At 39.2% G+C, this 18,307-nt stretch overlaps 1 protein-coding gene across 13 annotated transcripts in view; it reads right to left on the bottom strand.

The window, feature by feature from the left end:
* The window catches only part of ARHGEF28 (Rho guanine nucleotide exchange factor 28), a 313,009-nt gene that overhangs the window by 254,558 nt on the left and 40,144 nt on the right, over positions 1 to 18,307 (bottom strand). For 5 of the 13 annotated variants that reach the window (XM_082374849.1, XM_082374859.1, XM_082374848.1 and 2 more), the window contains one exon: positions 2,202 to 2,245. The exons of 7 other annotated variants lie outside the window; for them this stretch is intronic. In XM_082374849.1, coding sequence (XP_082230975.1) covers positions 2,202 to 2,234 — 33 coding nt within the window. In that variant the 5' untranslated portion in view covers positions 2,235 to 2,245. Of the gene's footprint in view, positions 1 to 2,201; positions 2,246 to 3,036; positions 3,153 to 18,307 lie in introns of those variants that run through there. One more of the 13 variants, XM_082374860.1, reaches the window with a different exon arrangement.

Raw genomic sequence — 18,307 nt, 5'->3', positions numbered from 1 at the left:
TAGGCACATGAAAAGATGCTCAACATCACTAATGATTAGAGACATGCAAATCAAAACTGCAATGAGGTATCACCTCACACTGGTCAGAATGGCCATCATTAAAAAGTCTATAAACAACAAACGCTGAAGAGGGTGTGGAGAAAAGGGAACCCTCCTACACTGTCGGTGAGGATGTAAACTGGTGCAGCCACTAGGGAAAACAGTACGGAGGTTCCTTAAAAAAATAAAAATAGAGTTGCCATATGATCCAGGAATCCCACTCCTGGGCATATATCTGAAGAAAACTATAATTTGAAAAGATACATGCACCCCAACGTTCACAGCAGCACTATTTACGATAGCCAGGACATGGAAGCAACCTAAATGTTCACTGACAGATGAATGGATAAAGAAAATGTCATATGTATATACAATGGAACACTACTCAGCCATAAAAAAGAATGAAATAATACCATTTGAAGCAACATGAATGGACCTAGAGATTATCATACCAAGTGAAGTAAGTCAGAAACAGAAAGACAAATACCACATGATATCACCTATATATGGAATCTAAAATATGACACAAATGAACTTATTTACGAAACAGAAACCGACTCACAGACAGAAAACAAACTTATGGTTATGAAAGGGGAAAGGGGGTGGGGAAGGGATAAATTAGGAGTTTGGGATTAGAAAATACAAACTACTATATATAAAATAGATAAACAACGAGGTCCTACTGTATAGCTCAGGGAACTATATTCAATATCCTGTAATAAACCATAGTGGAAAAGACTATGAAAAAGAAAAAAATATATACATATGTATAACTGAATCACTTTGCTGTACACCAGAAACCAACCCAACATTATAAATCAACTATACTTCAATTAAAAAAAAAAAGAAAAACTACGAGGTTTTGTATCCTCATTAGACTTGTAGATCTGTTTGGTTTGACGTAGGAGAGCAGAGTGGAATGAACAAAGCTAAGGAGGAGAAAGGTACAAAAAAAAAAAAGACTTGGGAGTACTCTAAATTTAGCCTTGGACCAGTCTTTTTTTTTTAAATCGTTAATTATGGCTGGGCCAAGTCTAACTATCTATAATACATTTTATAACCTGCAAATCACAATCGAGAGAGAATACTCCAGACCCCTGAGTAACACAGAAGGCAACTTTTTCATTATTCTGAAATCCATTTATTTTATCATTTTGTCTTTCTCCAGAGAACAGAGTGGGGTATGTGTAAGGGGGAGGGAGGTGACAGCAAGGGAAGAGGTGGAAGGGAGAGAGGGAGGGCCACCTGGGTAGTGAAGTATGTTAAGGGGAAACGAATGAATATATTTTAATTGATTTAAGATTCTGACTAAATTTGTTCCAAGTCCTTGATATTCTGTTCTATTCGGGATACATCTGAATTGAGGTCATGTCCTTATTCTAGATCTAGTACTCTTGGTGTATTTCTTGAGTTGATGATGATTCAAAGGCCACTTGAAACCCTAATTCCCATACACACATCCATGCCCACCTGCCACCAAACATAGGTTCCAAGGAAAGAGGTTTTGCCTAAAATAAGGAAGGAAGAGAAAATCATCTGCCATTTTCTATGTGGGGAGACAACTGGCTCACTTCTGTTACACTCAGTAACTGTTCTCAAGATTGGAATCCTCTCTCAGCCCAGAAGGTACATCTGACTAGGAATCTCACCGGGCAGCTCTGTCACCCAATCCCCCACCTACTCTATGTATGTCCCAGCACTTTTCCCTTTGAATTCCTACTTCAGGATTTTACCTGACTCAATTGTCACTGAACCTTCTCCCCAAAAAAGATACACACAGAAAACATTCTTGGCTATTATCAGGATATCATAAAATAATGTGTTCAAAAATCATTCACATAGATGAAATCAGTATTTCTGAGTCCAAAAGTTATACAGTTAAGCATTGGTGGTTATAGTGGTGAGCAGAGTTGCCTTCCAGAAGTTATACAGTTAAAAGTTACTCAGGAAAATATAATTAAAACCCAGACTTTGGAACCAGGAGCCAACCAGTTTTAAAAGGCTCCATGCAAAGGCTTGAACTAGACAGTAATGTTGTGTGTTGTTTTTTTAAAAGCCCCAACTCAATAGCCAACAGAACATTTCTTCCCACTTCAGTCACAAGGGGTTTCAAGTTCAAGAAAGGGCCACTTAGACCTGCAGCCCAATGCTCAGGCACTTACATAAAGAGGTACTTCACTGCAGTTCAGCTCCATGGCTTCCGCATCTGCAATGAAAATAATAGAAGTGAGAGTTATTGTAGGAGCCCCGTGTGACCAACCAGCAGAGCTGCGCCCTGCCCTTTAGTTAACATCGTAGAGGGAGGAGTAACCCACTAGATAGGACAACCTCAGAGACAAAATTAAGAACAAAGGAATAAGATGCTCTCCATATAAAATATCCTCCTCCCTTTCTTCTTTCACATGAAGATCCACACATAAGGAAAACCTATCACCCCAAACATTATCCCACAGACTGCTCCCAAATAGAAATTATATTTCAGGAAGCCAAGAAAGGCCAACATAAGCATGTTGCAAGTTTTGCCTTAGTTAATCACTTAGATATAGGCTACTCTGAGGTCAAAATTCACTCTTAGCTGGACGAGGCAGGAGCCTACAGAGACAAGACAGTTCTAAGACCTCTTGGTGAGGGCCAGAGAGTTCAGTCTAGAGGGATGCAGCCCGCTGTCACGCTAACCAACCTCTCCACTAGGTGCACACATCCCATCTGTACCCAGAAACCAGTTAGCAACTTAGACAAAAGGTTTATTGAACACCTTCCTTTAAGAAAGGTTTATTGAACACCTTCAATGGGCTCAGCATTACACAAAGATGACCAGTAAATGGTCCAGCCCTCAAAGAGCTCACAGCTGAATGACAGAGACCTAAAGATTGGAAGAAAGTGAAGAGTGGGCTGCATGAGATCTCTGAGTAGGGCAGACAAGGAGACTCACGGCCCCCATCACCTTTCCCCTCTCCGCCCACCCACCTGCGTCCTCTGGGACAGGGTTCTGCTCACCAGGCCAAGCCTGGCTCTGGTCCCCAGGCCACAGCCAGCTGCAGGACTTTGGGGATGTCTCTTAAGAAGGCAGACACATAGCAACCTGAATCGTGACTCTGAGTAACCCCCAGAGGTCACACTTGACCTGGAGGAAAAACATAAAGAATTCTATTTTAATTTACTTTTTGAAAAATCATTTAGCTCAAGTTTTACTAATAGTTCATATACATGAGGACACTGGCACCCTCCTAGGTCACAAGTCACATTCCATGAGTCATCCTGAGAGAAGACCAAAGGTCACACGAGGCCAAGGGGTTGACAGCAGAGCCCTCCTCGGCCCACATTTTCAATACTTTGTGCCCTGTGGCAGTTCATGTAGACCCACGTAAATGGGCTTATGGGTATCATCATCAATTTGTAATGAAACTAACCTCACAAACTGGATGAATGGCTTAAGGAGTCCAAGAAAGAAAGTTCAAATTCAAGATAATACTAACCACAAGAATGACAAACCTGAGACTCCCAATCCCAGTATCAATTGTTCATCAGCTACACTATGAAATAAAAATTATGACCAATCCAAGAGCACTGAGTAGAGCCCCTCAAGATTCAAAATTATCAAGAAGGTATTTAAAATATGAACGTATATACACCAGCACATGTACCATGACCCTCACACTAAATGTACACTGTGTCTCAAGACAGTAGCCATTTTTTTCAACTATGTTCACAGTCATGCCATACATAATTCCAATCCTTTACAAAATTTCGGCAAACTTGATAATAAAATTAGAAGATCCTTTTAAGATTTCTACCTAATAGCAAAAGAAATGAATGTATTCTATAGCAAATGCAGTGCTAAGAAAAAAGGCTGAAATCCACAAAGTAAAAAAAAAAACAAAAACGAAAATACTTTCCTTTATGAGCAAAACTTTCAAAACTTAGTATTTTAAGAAGCATGTTAGGACATATTAAGCTGTGTGGGAGGCTTGCCATACACTTAGAAGAAAGTACAGATGGTATTAGATTTTTGTCTGATAAAATACACTAAAAAAAAAACCACTTTTGGTGAGAATATGAAGACATTCTGAAGAGTGAATTACTTCTTTAATAAGTAATGATCTACAGGAAAATTGTTCCAGTACAACCACTGATAGGGTAGCTTCTCAGATAAGAAGTTTAAAAAGCACATACACAAAATTCATTCACTGTGTCATTCATGGGTGAGATACTGCAAAGAAGAACTTGAAGCCAAAAGCACACAGTTCCACAGAATGTCAGTGTGGTTAACTTTATAGAAATAAGACCTTCAAACATGGTCAAATCTTTACAATTGCTGTAACAAGACGGGAAATGACCATAAAAATCTTTACCACGTTAAGGTGTGTTGGTTATATCGCAGCAAAGTACTTTAAAAAGTTGCCAAACATGTACTACCTAATTTTCTAACAAAAATAGAAGTGTTCCATATTTGCTGGGATTTCTGAGATGAAAACTGGCTGTTTATAGCAGATCTTTTAAAAATAGTTTTCAGGGCTTCCCTGGTGGCGCAGTGGTTGAGAGTCTGCCTGCCAATGCAGGGGACGCGGGCTCGACCCCTGGTCTGGGAGGATCCCACATGCCGCGGAGCGACTGGGCCCGTGAGCCACAATTGCTGAGCCTGCGCGTCTGGAGCCTGTGCTCCGCAACAAGAGAGGCCGCGACAGTGAGAGGCCCGCGCACCGCGATGAAGAGTGGCCCCCACTTGCCACAACTAGAGAAAGCCCTCGCACAGAAACGAAGACCCAACACAGCCATAAATAAATAAATAAATAAATAAATAAATAAATAAATAAATAAATAAATAAATAAAAATAGTTTTCAAATAAATATCCTATGCCTTCAAGAAAGGGGTGATATTTTAATAAGTGAAAAAGAAAATGCATCTGAAAAGAAACTCAGGTTATAGACAGTGTATACCACTGTAAAAACATTTTGAAAAAGTATTTGCACCTTTCCATTTTGTGATTTTGTTGCAAAAATTATTTAAAGTTTGCCACCTACAAAAGCCCTCATACATGCATGCTTTAAATTTTTGGAAAAAGCTTTCTAATCTATTTTTTTTAACCTTTCCAAATGTTTCATGGGTTTTATATTCTTTAAATGCAACAACTTCTGATTAATTTGCAGGAGGAATGATTGACATCATGGAAGATGGGAATTTATTAGCCACATTTAAACTCTTGTACAATTGTTGGATGGGGTTAAAATATAAATCCCTTTATGTACAAGTACAGCCAGCACTCACTTCTTCAATTAGAATCTATTTATCATAATATGGTATCTTTTTCAGCTATGACACTTCAAAATCAATTTCAAAGTAAACAGTACTTGGAACCAGACATTCAAGCTGAACTGAACACAGCATTAAAATTATTAAGCAAAGGTTTTCAAAAGAATGACATATTTTCATCATATTACTCTCACTGGCATGTGTTACATGTCAATGTTTTTAGTGAGTGAAAAAAGGGCTATTAATAAAAAAAAAAAAAATCTTACTATAATGTTTAATCCTTATAGCTTTGTAGATTTCAGATATGTTTTAGAATATACACTGTTACAGTAATATGTTTTATTAATAAATACATTAAGTAAGGGATACATGTTAACATATTATACTTAAGGGTATATACACGTCAACATTTTGAAGCTCCGCTCTATAAAGTAAGCCTTTTCCCCTACATGTTAGGCTACTTTTCCCAATAGTTTTCCTCCAGGCTCAGCAGACAAAGGCACGACCAGTGGAGTGTGGGGTGATCACCAGCGCCTCTGGAGTTCTGTATTTATACAGTGAAAAGGCCCTCATGACCTGAACTGGAGCGCAGAATCCAACCTCACACAGCTTTGTGAAGAATCCAGGTTCTCCACCGACGCCATCAAATGCCTGCCTCAAATTTGAATTATAATCATCTCAGGCAAAAGGCAAAACATCAAGGGCTAAACAACATACTGTTTGTATTTCACCTGATATTTAACAACTCATATTTTATTATTCCTGCCTACTCTACCTTTTACCACTTTTCAGTAAAGAAATTTAAGAGCCATTCTGAGCAGCAGTTATTTTGTTTTTCAGAGAAACTACTTTTCACTCCTTGAAAAAATAAACTAAAAACTAAAGTCCCCCCAGTTCTCAACCTCTGTTCCAACACTTCTAAAACCCCATCAGGATTTCCTACTTAAGTTGTAGAGAACATAGTTTGCTGCCAATATATTATATCCTCAAATAAAACTTCAAACCAGAATAGATATTAAAAACTATATTCTCACTTTCCTGTAATTAATTCCTCTTTTATAGCAAAGAGCAGTAAGTTCTGTGCTCACTTGCTGAGCTGCATGGCTAAATATGGCCATGCCTCCTTTTACATCAAGTTTAATGATAAAAAATTTGTGTTTGCTAAATAAGCAAGTCACAATTGCCTAAGTTCTTCACATGCTGTAGCTTTTCACTATATAAATGAAGTAGCGTGCGCTACACTCCACTTCCTAAAGCTCGAGTTCTCCACCTGCAATTTCAAAAATTGAGACTCAAGTCCTTTTTTATTGTACTGTATTTTTTTTTTTAATTTATTTATTTATTTATTTATGGCTGTGTTGGGTCTTCGTTTCTGCGCGAGGGCTCTCTCCAGTCGCGGCAAGCGGGGGCCACTCTTCATCACGGTGCGCGGGCCTCTCACTATCGCGGCCTCTCTTGTTTCGGAGCACAGGCTCCAGACGCACAGGCTCAGCAATTGTGGCTCATGGGCCCAGCCGCTCCGCGGCACGTGGGATCCTCCCAGACCAGGGCTCGAACCCGTGTCCCCTGCATTAGCAGGCAGACTCTCAACCACTGCGCCACCAGGGAAGCCCCCTGTACTGTATTTTTGAAAATGTTTATTGGGAAAGTAAAGAGCCAATACATTTCTAGTCTTGCTGGCAGACTCCATGGAATAATTTGGGGTCTTAGTACAGAGTTTCTAAGTTTGCTCCCAAAAGGGGAAAAAAAATCTTATGAAAAGATCATCAAGACATAAAAGATTCAATATTTTAGATATTTTATGAAGCATACATACTATTCCAATATCTCTGGTTGCTAGTTAACACTAAAGAAAAATATTATTTTCAACAGGTGAAAAGAATATTTTAAATTTAAAACATAACATTTAACTAATACAGAAAAAAATCAGTTCTTTGAAGTTCTGGGTTTCTCATGTTTTTGCATCTAAATGAAATATTCTAAGACTGATTCAATATAAAACCCATGACTAATTTTGTCATTCAACGTGCTAAAAGTCATTGGCGTGTATGCCTCTCGTACAACTTATTAACAGATAATGTTCAAATATTTGTCCGTATTATAAATAACTCCATTTTGAAGGCTAATGGTGTGTCAGGCACTGCGCTGAGTATTTCACAAACATCATCTCAAAGAATCCTCATGGTAGCATTGAGAAAAATGTGGAAGTCCTAGCTACCTAAATCTTCATTTACAAGTGCCTCCAGTTACAAGGTTAACTGAGGAGCAAGTTACCTAAACAAAAATACTTAAATGAACTGACCACTTACAGAATTACAAGCAAAAACCTCCGTTGTTCATTCTTCACCCCACCCAATGCTGGCATCTACTCTCTAGCCATTTTATCTTGAACATCAAAAAAAATTTTTTTGTAGTTGTTTGTTCAGGGCTTGGTATGGTTACCAGATATTATAGCTAAATACAAATCAACTCAAAATAAAACTGGAAATCTTTTTTAAGCATGAAATAAGGTTAAATAAAATTGAGAAAAGAATTTGAGTACTGCAGAACTTCAAGTCATATACAAAACTATCAATGAGAATGTGACAGAGATCCATTAACAAGTAAGAAGAAATAATCATAATGAGATAAATGCTTAAAGATAGTAACTTCAACATTAAATGAATAACAGCACCTTCTCCCCACCCTAGGAGAAAATGGGAGACATGCTTGGGTATTTCTAATAAACATGAGCCCCATAATAATGCTCTGAAAATCAAACGTGATGACATGGATGTCCTACTGTGCTATCAGTCGTGTCAGAAGAAAAGTCACAACCTCCTCTAATCTCTCACACACACATGATTCACCTTATGTTCATTCTAAGAGTTAGCAGAGTTAAAAACTCAGCATGCATTAGGTCACACTGAACAAGGCTGGGCTGGTATTCGAGCAGCCACTCCAGAGCCTGTAATTCTAGCCATGATGCTCTGCTGCCTTTCAGCCAAAGGAATAAACTTTACATTTTAAAAATATTTTCATAATTTTAATTTCATTTTCAAAAACTAGAACCCCAGGCAAATTTTTTCTCCACCCCTGTTACCTCTGAATTGTGGTCCCCACTTTAAGAAGCTTCACTTTAAAGGGCTTTCCTGATACTTGCTCTCTTCAGAGAGGAGGACCTCCAGCACCCCTGTCTCCACTTCACAAGAGCAAAGAAAAGCTCAGCAAAGTTGTGCCACTTGGTTGAGGATGAGGCCGAGAGGCTAGACATGGCCGAGGCATGTGGATCCAACCTGTCTGAGCCCAGAGCCCATGCCCTCCTTTGCCTCAGCAGAGTCCTTCTGTAACATTACTATGGTCTGAAAGACAGCAATTTGCTGGGCTAAAAGGCTGCAAAAGCCTCACAGCTAGGAGTACAGACTCAAGAACAGGCTGCGTTTGAACACCAGTTATACCCTGTTCTAGCTGTGTGACTTTGGGTCTGTTATTTACCTCCCTGGGCCAGTTTCCAATGTGTCAAGTAGAACTAGTAACAGTACCTACCCCCTAAGATTGTTGGGAAGATTAAGAGATTTGATAGAGAAAAAAAGAGAAAACACTTAACGGCCTATCATAAGCACTCAATAAATGCTAGCTGTAACTATTTTTATTATCATTGTACATTAAGCATACGCAAAGGATTTTTTAAAACATTTGAATCTTTATTTAATCATTCAGAACCTCTACATATTAGACTGATCAAAATGATTCAGGAGTCATTGGGGTGAAGATGGTCTAAAAGAGGCCTATCCAGCTCAGCCTCATCCTGGCAGCCCCAAGGAATCCCCAGGCACCAGGAATTCTGAAGAGCACTGTACCACATCAATATAATACTGTCAAGCTCCAAAGAATTTTATTTGACTTTATAGAACCAAATATTCCCCCTACAGTTTGAAAATTCAAAGGGCAGAGAGCAATTACTATTGGGGTAATTCAATTGCTACCTCAGTTTGAAACCTTCTGCACTTAGAGGGAAATGTTGATTCACAGCTCCTTTGTGAACCTAGGAGTGTAGAATTTTAATTGTATTTCACAACTGTTATACTAACAGGAGGAGGAAAGAACAGTTAAATGGGAGGTAAGGCCAAGTCTAAGTAAAAACCTTCAATGGCAGCACAATGGATGGGCAAGAAGAAAGCATTTTAGAAATAAACCTACTGTTTAATACACAACGGTGTCTACAGACCTGCTTCAGACTGTAGTTATCTACCTGAGTTATGCAGGTCTAAGCAGCTTTAAGTGAAAGAGTAGAATTATTTGGTGAACTCAGTGTGGGGAGATGTCTGAAGATTAGAAAGCAAGCAACACAATAACCATTCAATGGGATCTCATTAATTCAAACTACTGGGGATGGGGAGGAAGAAGGGGAGCCAGTCAGTCTGAAATAGTACAGCCTAAATTAGAGGACATTTGCAAAGTACAAAGAGGAGCGGGAGCTAGCTGCTAACACAATGTTCCGCCAAACCAGTCACACTTGCTGGTATTTCACAGGATGTATTTGCACACAAAGTGATTAAGCCCTTAAAAGCTTTCTATAAGTCAATTGAACATACGCGTACCATCTCACTTATGCTATTAATCCGTTTAGTGTATCCTTCATAGTCAGTGCAAAGCTCAATCACTCAAGTATCTTGGGCAAGTTACATCCTATCAGGGCATCAGTGTCCTCATCAGCAACAGATCTATAAAGTTCCTCCATCATGTCAAAGTCAACTCACTGTCACTGTGTGCACAACACTATGCAGGTTGTCATGGGAGGGATATTAAAATATATAAAATATAAAATATATAAAATAGTGCCCCTATCATTGATGATAAAAATAGTGGCATCACCAAATCTTGGAAAGGATGTGGAGAAACTGAATCACTTATACATTGCTGGTGAAAATGCAAAATAATATAGTCACTCTGGAGAACAGCTGGGCAGTCTCTTAAAAACTAAACACACAGTGCCACCAGCAATTCCACTAATGGGTATTTTCCCCCCCGAGAAATAAAAGTTTATGTTCACACAAAAACCTGGACACGATTGTTCATAGTCTTACTTATAACAGCCAAAAACTAGAATCAGCCCAGATGTCTTCAGTAGGTGTATGGTTAAACTCTGTTGTCTTTGTGCACGCTTACATATGTACATACATAACTCAGCAAGATATACTACTCAGCAATTAAAAGGAGCAAACTATTTATTCAACATGGATCAATCTTTAGGAAATTATGCTGAGTGATGAGAGCCAGTCCCAAAAGGTTACAGACTATAATCCCACTTACATAATAATATTTTTTAAATGAGAAAAATTAATGGACAACAGATTAGTGGTTGTCAGGGGTGAGAAACAGTATTGGGAGAGGTGAGGAGGGAAGGCAGTCGTGACTATAAAAGGGCGACATGAGGGATCCTAGTGGTTTCAGAACTGTTCAGTATCTTGACTGTAGTGGTGAACGCATGAACCTACACACGTGACAAAAATGGTACAGAAATTTAAGATCACACGTACTAGTGAATATAAGTAAAACTGGAAAACCTGAATAAGATGGGTACATTGTATCACTGTCCATATTAATTGAGCTTATTATAACAGTTTTACAAAATGTTACCATTGGGTAGAGAATATAAAGTTTCTCTATACTGTTTCTTACAACTGAATGTGACTGTACAATTATCTCAATAAAATTGTCAATTTGAAAAGTCATGCTAAAATTTATGTATGCTAATCAATTTTCTCTCTGGTGGTGGCCATCCCCCCACCCCCGGCCCACATTTTCCAATAATATTGCCATTGCTTAAAATAGTTTTAGAATTTCTTTCTCAGCTTATGACATGTTTTGATTATTTTGTGTGGCAGCAAGGCTTTATCCTTAGGAATAAATTTGAAACTTTAAAATGTCAAAAGAAATTCAGAACTGTGTTAGAGAAGAAACATGAGGGAACAAAGTAGGAAATACTATTTATGGGCAAAAACAAGGTAACTGCTAAGTCAAGAAACTGGTTCTCTTTTGTGGAGTCGTGGGCTCCACAATTTAAGGTTGTGGAGAATTTAAGGTTGTGAGATCCAAGATTAAAAAATCACATACTTCTGGTTGAAAATCCCTTCTAGAGGCAATGTGAGGCCAAAGAGGTGTTTGAAGTGAGGCAATAACCTACCTAAGGTTGCCTTGCCATGAGGCTGACCCAAAGACTGCTGAACAGACTGGAGAGAGAAGAAAGTAGAGGCAGAGAGAGTAGCTGGGGTAATAGGTACACGGAAAATTCTCCTGACACGAAGAAGCATTTCTACAGAGAAGTTAACACATCTAACCGGCGGTGGCAGCCACCACCTCCCCCATGGCTTCCATCTGTATTTCAGGCAGCAAACTGCGGCTATGAGCCACCCTCCTCCACACCCCCGTTCCCAACTAGGCTTTATACAGTCTTTGCAGGAACAAAAAGGTACTCTCTGCCCACCACCCATAAAAATTAAGACATTCTTAAACCAGAAGAGCTAGACTAGGGCACCCAATTCTAGACTATAAAACTAGTGGACAAATGTGTAAAACCTGGAGAAATTCTAGAATGATGCTTTAATGTTTAGAAATATGACCTTAACAATGAAAAGAAATGAGGTTTAACCTTAGAAATATAGGTAGTCTCTAAATGTTTCATTTAGTTTAGCATATTTACTCAGAACTTCCTATATGCTTAGCACTCAGTTAAAAAAAAAGGTATAAATGTCTCCCTTCAAGTGTCTATCAGTCTATTTGAAAAGGGCATACCGATATGAAATAGGCAAATAAGCTAGAGGACAGACAACTAAATACCAAGGATAACATAAACATTCACTTACGCTACAAATATTTATTGAGTATCTATCATATCCTAGGCACTGAGGATGCAAGGATGAATTCTGTCCTAGAGGAAATGCCAGCCCAGTGAGAAAAAGGAAAACAATGGTAATTGTAAATGGTAAAATATGTGTGGGATTCTGTGAACACAGGGAAGCAGAAATACTCAAATCAGTCAGCAGATGAGGTATCGGGCATGGTTCCCCAAGGAAATGAGGTTTAAGCTAAGTCTTAAAGAATACATACTACGGCTTTTAACTAGGGGCATTCCTACCCAGAAAGGCATTTGGAAATGAGGGCACAGCATGTCTGGTTTCTTACCTGACTGGGTTGGTGCGGTAGGAGAAGAGCAGAAGAGGGAAGGGAGCTGCTACTGGCATTCAGCAACAGGAACCATGGGTACTGAGTGTCCTATAATACTGCATCAGTCCTGCACAAAGAACTGTCCCACCCCAAATGCCAATAGCAAGCCTTGTTGAAAATCACTGAGACAGATAATAGATGTTCACCAGGTAGACCATGAAATGGGAGGACATTTCAAGCAGAAGAAATAGGTACAACTACATGGAAGCATAAAAGAAGAGGTTGTTCAGTAGCACCTCCAGGGCTACTGAAAGTGTGTGTAGGGTAGCGGTGGGAGAGAAGGATGACAACTTTTTCTGAGCCCCAAATGTTATGTCATCCTAAGTAACATGAACTTCAAGCCAGTGAGTGGCTTTAAGCAAGAGAGGGGTGTGATCCAAATTGTGTTTTAAAGAGATCGCTGTGACACAGGTGGTAGATGGATTGGAAAGAGAGAGAGAGACCAAAGTCAGGGAAACCAGGTAAGAGACCACTGCTATTGTTCAGGTGAAAGACATTGAGAGCCTGATTCAAAGCAATGTAGTAAGGTGGGCAAATTTAAGAGATTAAAGAACAAAATGGAAAGGCCTTGATGCTTAACTAGATGTAGGGCATAAGGATCAGGAGGAATCTAGGGTGATTCCTTGGTTCCTGGTTTGGGAAATGAGATAGACAATGCCATTGACCAAGATGGGGAAATTGAAAGGAAAAGCAGATGAATGACTCGGAGGAAAAAAACGAGTACTGGCCATAATGAGTCTGAGATGTGAGGACTGGTGTCCAAGACAGGTCAAAAGCAGGGATCTGGAGTTCAAGAAAGAGGTCTGGGCTGGAGAGAAAGAGTTTGATAATATAGAACAGTAGTTAAAGTCATTGGGAGTAAATGGGATGGATCAAGGAAGTGGATACACACAAATTCAAAAAGGGCTTAGAACAGAACCTTGGAGAACTCCAAGAGAAAGGTAGAGGAAGAGGGGCTCACAAAAGGCATTGAGAAATAGAGAAATAATCAGGGCTGACATTTACTGAGCACTATTTATTGTGCTAGACAATGTTCATCTAATCCTCACAACCCTATAGAGTACCTCCTGCTACTGTCCCCATTTTACAAATGGGAAAAGTGAGGCATAGAGAGGTTAAGCAGGTTGCCCAAAGGCACACAACTACTAAGTGGTAGAACCAGGATTCAAACCCAAGCAGTCTGGTTCCAGATCCCACACTCCCAACTATCTAACTATTGCTATGTTAGAAATTTAGAATGTGACAAAATCCAAGAGAAATGAACAAGGCAGCAAACCCTGTGGGTAAATGACGCAAAGCAAGATAAGAACTGAGAAGGACCCACTGAAGCCATGATTTGAGAGGCTGCTGGCCTGCTTGGCCACAGCCATGTTGGAAGGAGCAGCCTAATGAGGGCAGTGGAGCAGTAACCAGGAGGTAAGGAGTGGAGAAAATCTTGTTAAACAGTAAATGCTTCAAGAGTTTAGGAAAATGAGAGAACTTTGTGGCTGAAGTTGTCAGAAAAGACTCTTCTGGGAAGAGGGATCTTGACCTGTGTCTCAGAAAGGAGGAACAGAGTGAGAACTGGTATTCAAATGTTTTCACTGGTGAAAGCCAAGTCAAAAACTATATTATTACTGTGACTGAGATCCAGATATACCCCTGGGCTCCAGTGATCCGAACAAATGTGACCTACATATACTAAGAATAATAACTACAAATTTCTATCACATATACAATAAAGACGTGAAATTCAGCACTTGGGATTCAAGATTAAAACAGAAAAGAACTTTCCTACAGGATAAATATTAAAACAGTGCAACGAGTTAGAAATAAATATTCAGCTAACAAAATAAACACCAAATACATTGTCCTGAATATTACTAAGGGCACAGAGAAGTATAAGATCCTGCCCTCAAAACATTTATAGAGAGACAAGTCCAACCACATGAACAGTTCAGCAACAATTCAAGAGCTTAAATAATAATTTGATAATAATACATAATTGCTTAGAGCTCACGAGGGACTGCAGCGAGGTCAAGGAGAATGAGGACTCAGAAGGCGCCATGGTCTTTGGAAATTAGAAAGTTACTGGGTATCACTTCCAGGGCAATGGAGAGGAAAATGAAGGGGACTTTTGTTTTATTTTGGTCTTTTTGTTAGCGGGGACCTGTGCATGCTTACCAGGACAAGGGAAAGAAATGAGAATGTCGAAAGTGCTGGGGAGAACAGATCTTGGCACTTGGTGCCTAGTGGCCAAGGATGTTAAATGTCACATAACGGGGACAGTCCTGCATCCTGAAGAACTGTGCCATGTCCTTCTTTGAAATTTGAACAGATTTTAATTTTGCTTCTGATGGGTTAGGTGTGCCTTTTCCTCAAAAGAGAGGTTAGCCAACCTCAAGTCTCCTCCAGAAAGGGGATCCCTCATGGGAGAGTTCCTGTATTCGAGAAAGTCATACCAGTTCACTACATAATACTACACTTGATGTAATCCCCCAGGAAATTAGCATATAATTTCTTTTCAGATCTACCATTAAAATTCCTAAATATTTTCATTTAAATTATAATTTAACTACCCAACTCATAAATTGTATATTAATATTGATTTTCAGTTAAAAATGAAAACAGAATACTAATCTTACTTCAATTTTTCAAAAAGAATTTAGTTTCTAAATCTGCATATTTTCCATTGGAGTGAATGGTTCTGTTTCATGGCATGTAAGTTCCTTGTTGACAGTCCTCACCAAGAGAGACCAAAGAATAAGGCTCTGTCTTTGTATCAGTCTGATCTTGGACAAGTGGGTGGCTCTTAAGATTGGATGTGCTCCAAAAACTGCAATGCCTGCTGTGAGGCAGGTAGAACTTGGGCCCTTTCCCTCTTACTATTTACTCAAGTCCCTTTTCAGATCATGTTTTCCATGGCTCTCGCATAACAGTGTGTTTCCTAAAGCAACACTGAGCTCATTATTCTTAAAAACTGTACTATTACAAAGGAACTAGGAACTAAATGCTACACTTTGCAGAACCTGAAGCAGTAAATGCCACATCAAGGCAGATCTTCACATGCCATGAACTGGACTACTCTCTACCTGTTCTAGGAAAAAAATGCAATCTGAAAAACTAACATTTGCACCAACAGAATACACAGGTGTGGTATGTGCATGCGTGAGTGTTTGTGTCTCCTCCCACAAATTCAAATGTTGAAAAGCTCACCCCCAGGATAATGGCATTAGGAGACAGGGCCTTTGGGAGGTTCTTAGGTCATCAGGTTGGAGTCCCCATGAATGGAATTAGTACCCTTATAAAGATGACTCCACAGAGCTCCGCAGCCCCTCCTGCCATGTGAGGACACAAGAAGAAGTCTGTGACCCAGAAGAGGGGCCTCACCCAACCACGCTGGCACCTGGTCTTGGACTTCTAGCCTCCAGAACTGTGAGAAATAAAGGTATTTCATAATAGCAATGCCAAATACATGGTCACACTTAATAGATACCTCTCATCACCTTAGGTCTTCTCAACAACGTGACTAAATTTAGTTCATCGTTAACCCCACTCGCAACATACACACATACAGGTACACACAAACTTTTACCTTTTATCTCCTAGTTCTTTGCATTCCTATCTTCTAGTAGGTGAGAGCTAACTAACCAAGTGATATAATCCAGGTTAATAGGGTAATGGATACTCATGGGTATAAAGTCTTGATCTTCCTACCAACAAATCATGCCTTCATTCAAAAACACTGACTCAAAGACAGGAACACAGAAGGAAAGCAAGGCACACAGTTTGGAGCAAGCAGGTCTATGAGCCAAATTACAGAAAATATGCCATTCCCTGACTCAGCGCATGTGTATGCGCCCACACACAACACAGATCTGTCTAGGTGTGTGGCCTATAAATTTAGATTACATATTTGTGGGGAAACCTCATTTTAGATGAGCATTCACAGATACCATACAAAATGTGCCAGGTGTGGAATGTACCTAGTAAACTTAATTACAGTGAGTGAGTGATTTATTGATAGACAGTCTATAACATCAATTCCAGACCACATCCATTACCCACCTCTGAAATGAGCTCATGCCAAGTTATGCTCTACCAATTCATTTCCCCTTTCTAACTACATTACATTTTTAGAAAGAATGACTATGGTTCTTTCCTTTTTTCCTCCATCCTTAAGATGCCACCTCACTCTGAACAAAGACTTCATTCCCTATTTTGAAACCAATACTTTTCATCAATTGGTCACATATTAGGCCATTAGAGCTCTTTCTTTCTGGCTCTGCCTCCAATTCCCTCATCCATCTCCCCTTATGTGTTCTGGGTCCCATTTGTTCCCATTAGCTGAGGGACTTTGCACCCACAGAAGTCCAGGGTCTGCCCTCAGGAACTCCTAGCCTATTGCAGGAAGCATACAATAAAACAGCCAATGCCATGTAATTAACATTAGAATAAAGAAAAGCACTGGTTGCTAGCAGAGAACAGAGAAAAGGCACCAATCCTACCAGGAATGGGCTGGGTAAATTTGTAAGATGAGTTGACAAGGACTTGTTCCTTTAAGTGTTTAAGAAAACAGACCTTCTTTCTGCCAATATGATGGGTTAAATAACCTGACACCTCTATTGCTCAAAGCATTAGTTAGACTATTTAAGAATTACTTCAAATGCATAGTTTGAACTCTCCCAAGAAAACAAGGGAGCTCTCCAAAAGTCACAAAATTAAGACTCACTGAGAAATACAGTGATGACCTACTGAGAATCTTTGCCCTGAAGAGTTTGGCTGGTCTCAGCCCAGAAGATCGAGTTTAAATGGCCTTTGAGGGCAAGAGACAAAGTCATGGATCCATCTCCTGAATAAAGCAGTACCCAGAGGGCTCTACCTTTAGTCAAATAGAAAAGTATGACCACTAGTAAAAGGAAAAGGCAAGGAACTTTGTCTCGGCCTAAGCTTTTGAAGTGGCGGGGGAAAGCGTTCCCTGGAAATCTTCAACTGAAAGATTAACATACACAAAATAGTCCCAGGCTGGTAATGCTGCATTTGGAGTTAACTCAGATTTACGAAACTCCCAAAGTTAGAGTCTCATTTGTCATAGGCCCACAATTCCAAATCATTAAACACTCTATGCAGCTATGCATCACAAGAAAGGCAGTACAAACAGCAAAATCAGACCCTCCGAACTTCAAATACACTAACCAAATATTCTAAAATTGAAGCATATTTAAATAAGATGTTGAAAAAAATAACTGAAAGCATGAGAAAGGAACAGGACACTATCCTAAAACACCAGGCTGACTTGACAAAGAACCAAATAAAACTTCTGAAAATAAAAAGGTATAATGTCTGAAACTTCATTGGACAGGTTAAATAACAAAGAAAGAAAAATGAAAAGGTAATCAGTAAACTAGAATTTGAAATTTAAGAGATTACCCAGAATATAGTAAAAAGCTAGAGAAGGAGAAGGATATGAAAGGTGTTAAGAAACATGAAATATAGTATGAAAAGGTCCACATACTTTTTACAGGAGTTCCAGACTGAGATTAAAGGGACAACAGAATATGTGAAGAGATAATTTTGGAGAATTCTTATTAATTGATACAATTCTCAGATGCTGAAAATATATTGAGCTCCAACAAATCTCTATCTAGATACATCATAGTGAAAGTACAGAACACAGAGAGATCTTTAAAAAGAACTTTGCAGAATCATGTCTAGGTGTGATATTAAAATGATTTATAATGGAGAATAATATACACTGCATTTTGTACAATCAGAGAAAAGTGTAGAAAAATATGTAAACTATATATTGGTTCTCTTACAATGAGAAATTGC

This window comes from Balaenoptera borealis (genome assembly GCF_965194805.1).
Source record: "Balaenoptera borealis genome assembly, chromosome: 2".
NCBI classification, from domain to species: domain Eukaryota; kingdom Metazoa; phylum Chordata; class Mammalia; order Artiodactyla; family Balaenopteridae; genus Balaenoptera; species Balaenoptera borealis.
This window is presented reverse-complemented; position numbering and strand designations above follow the sequence as displayed.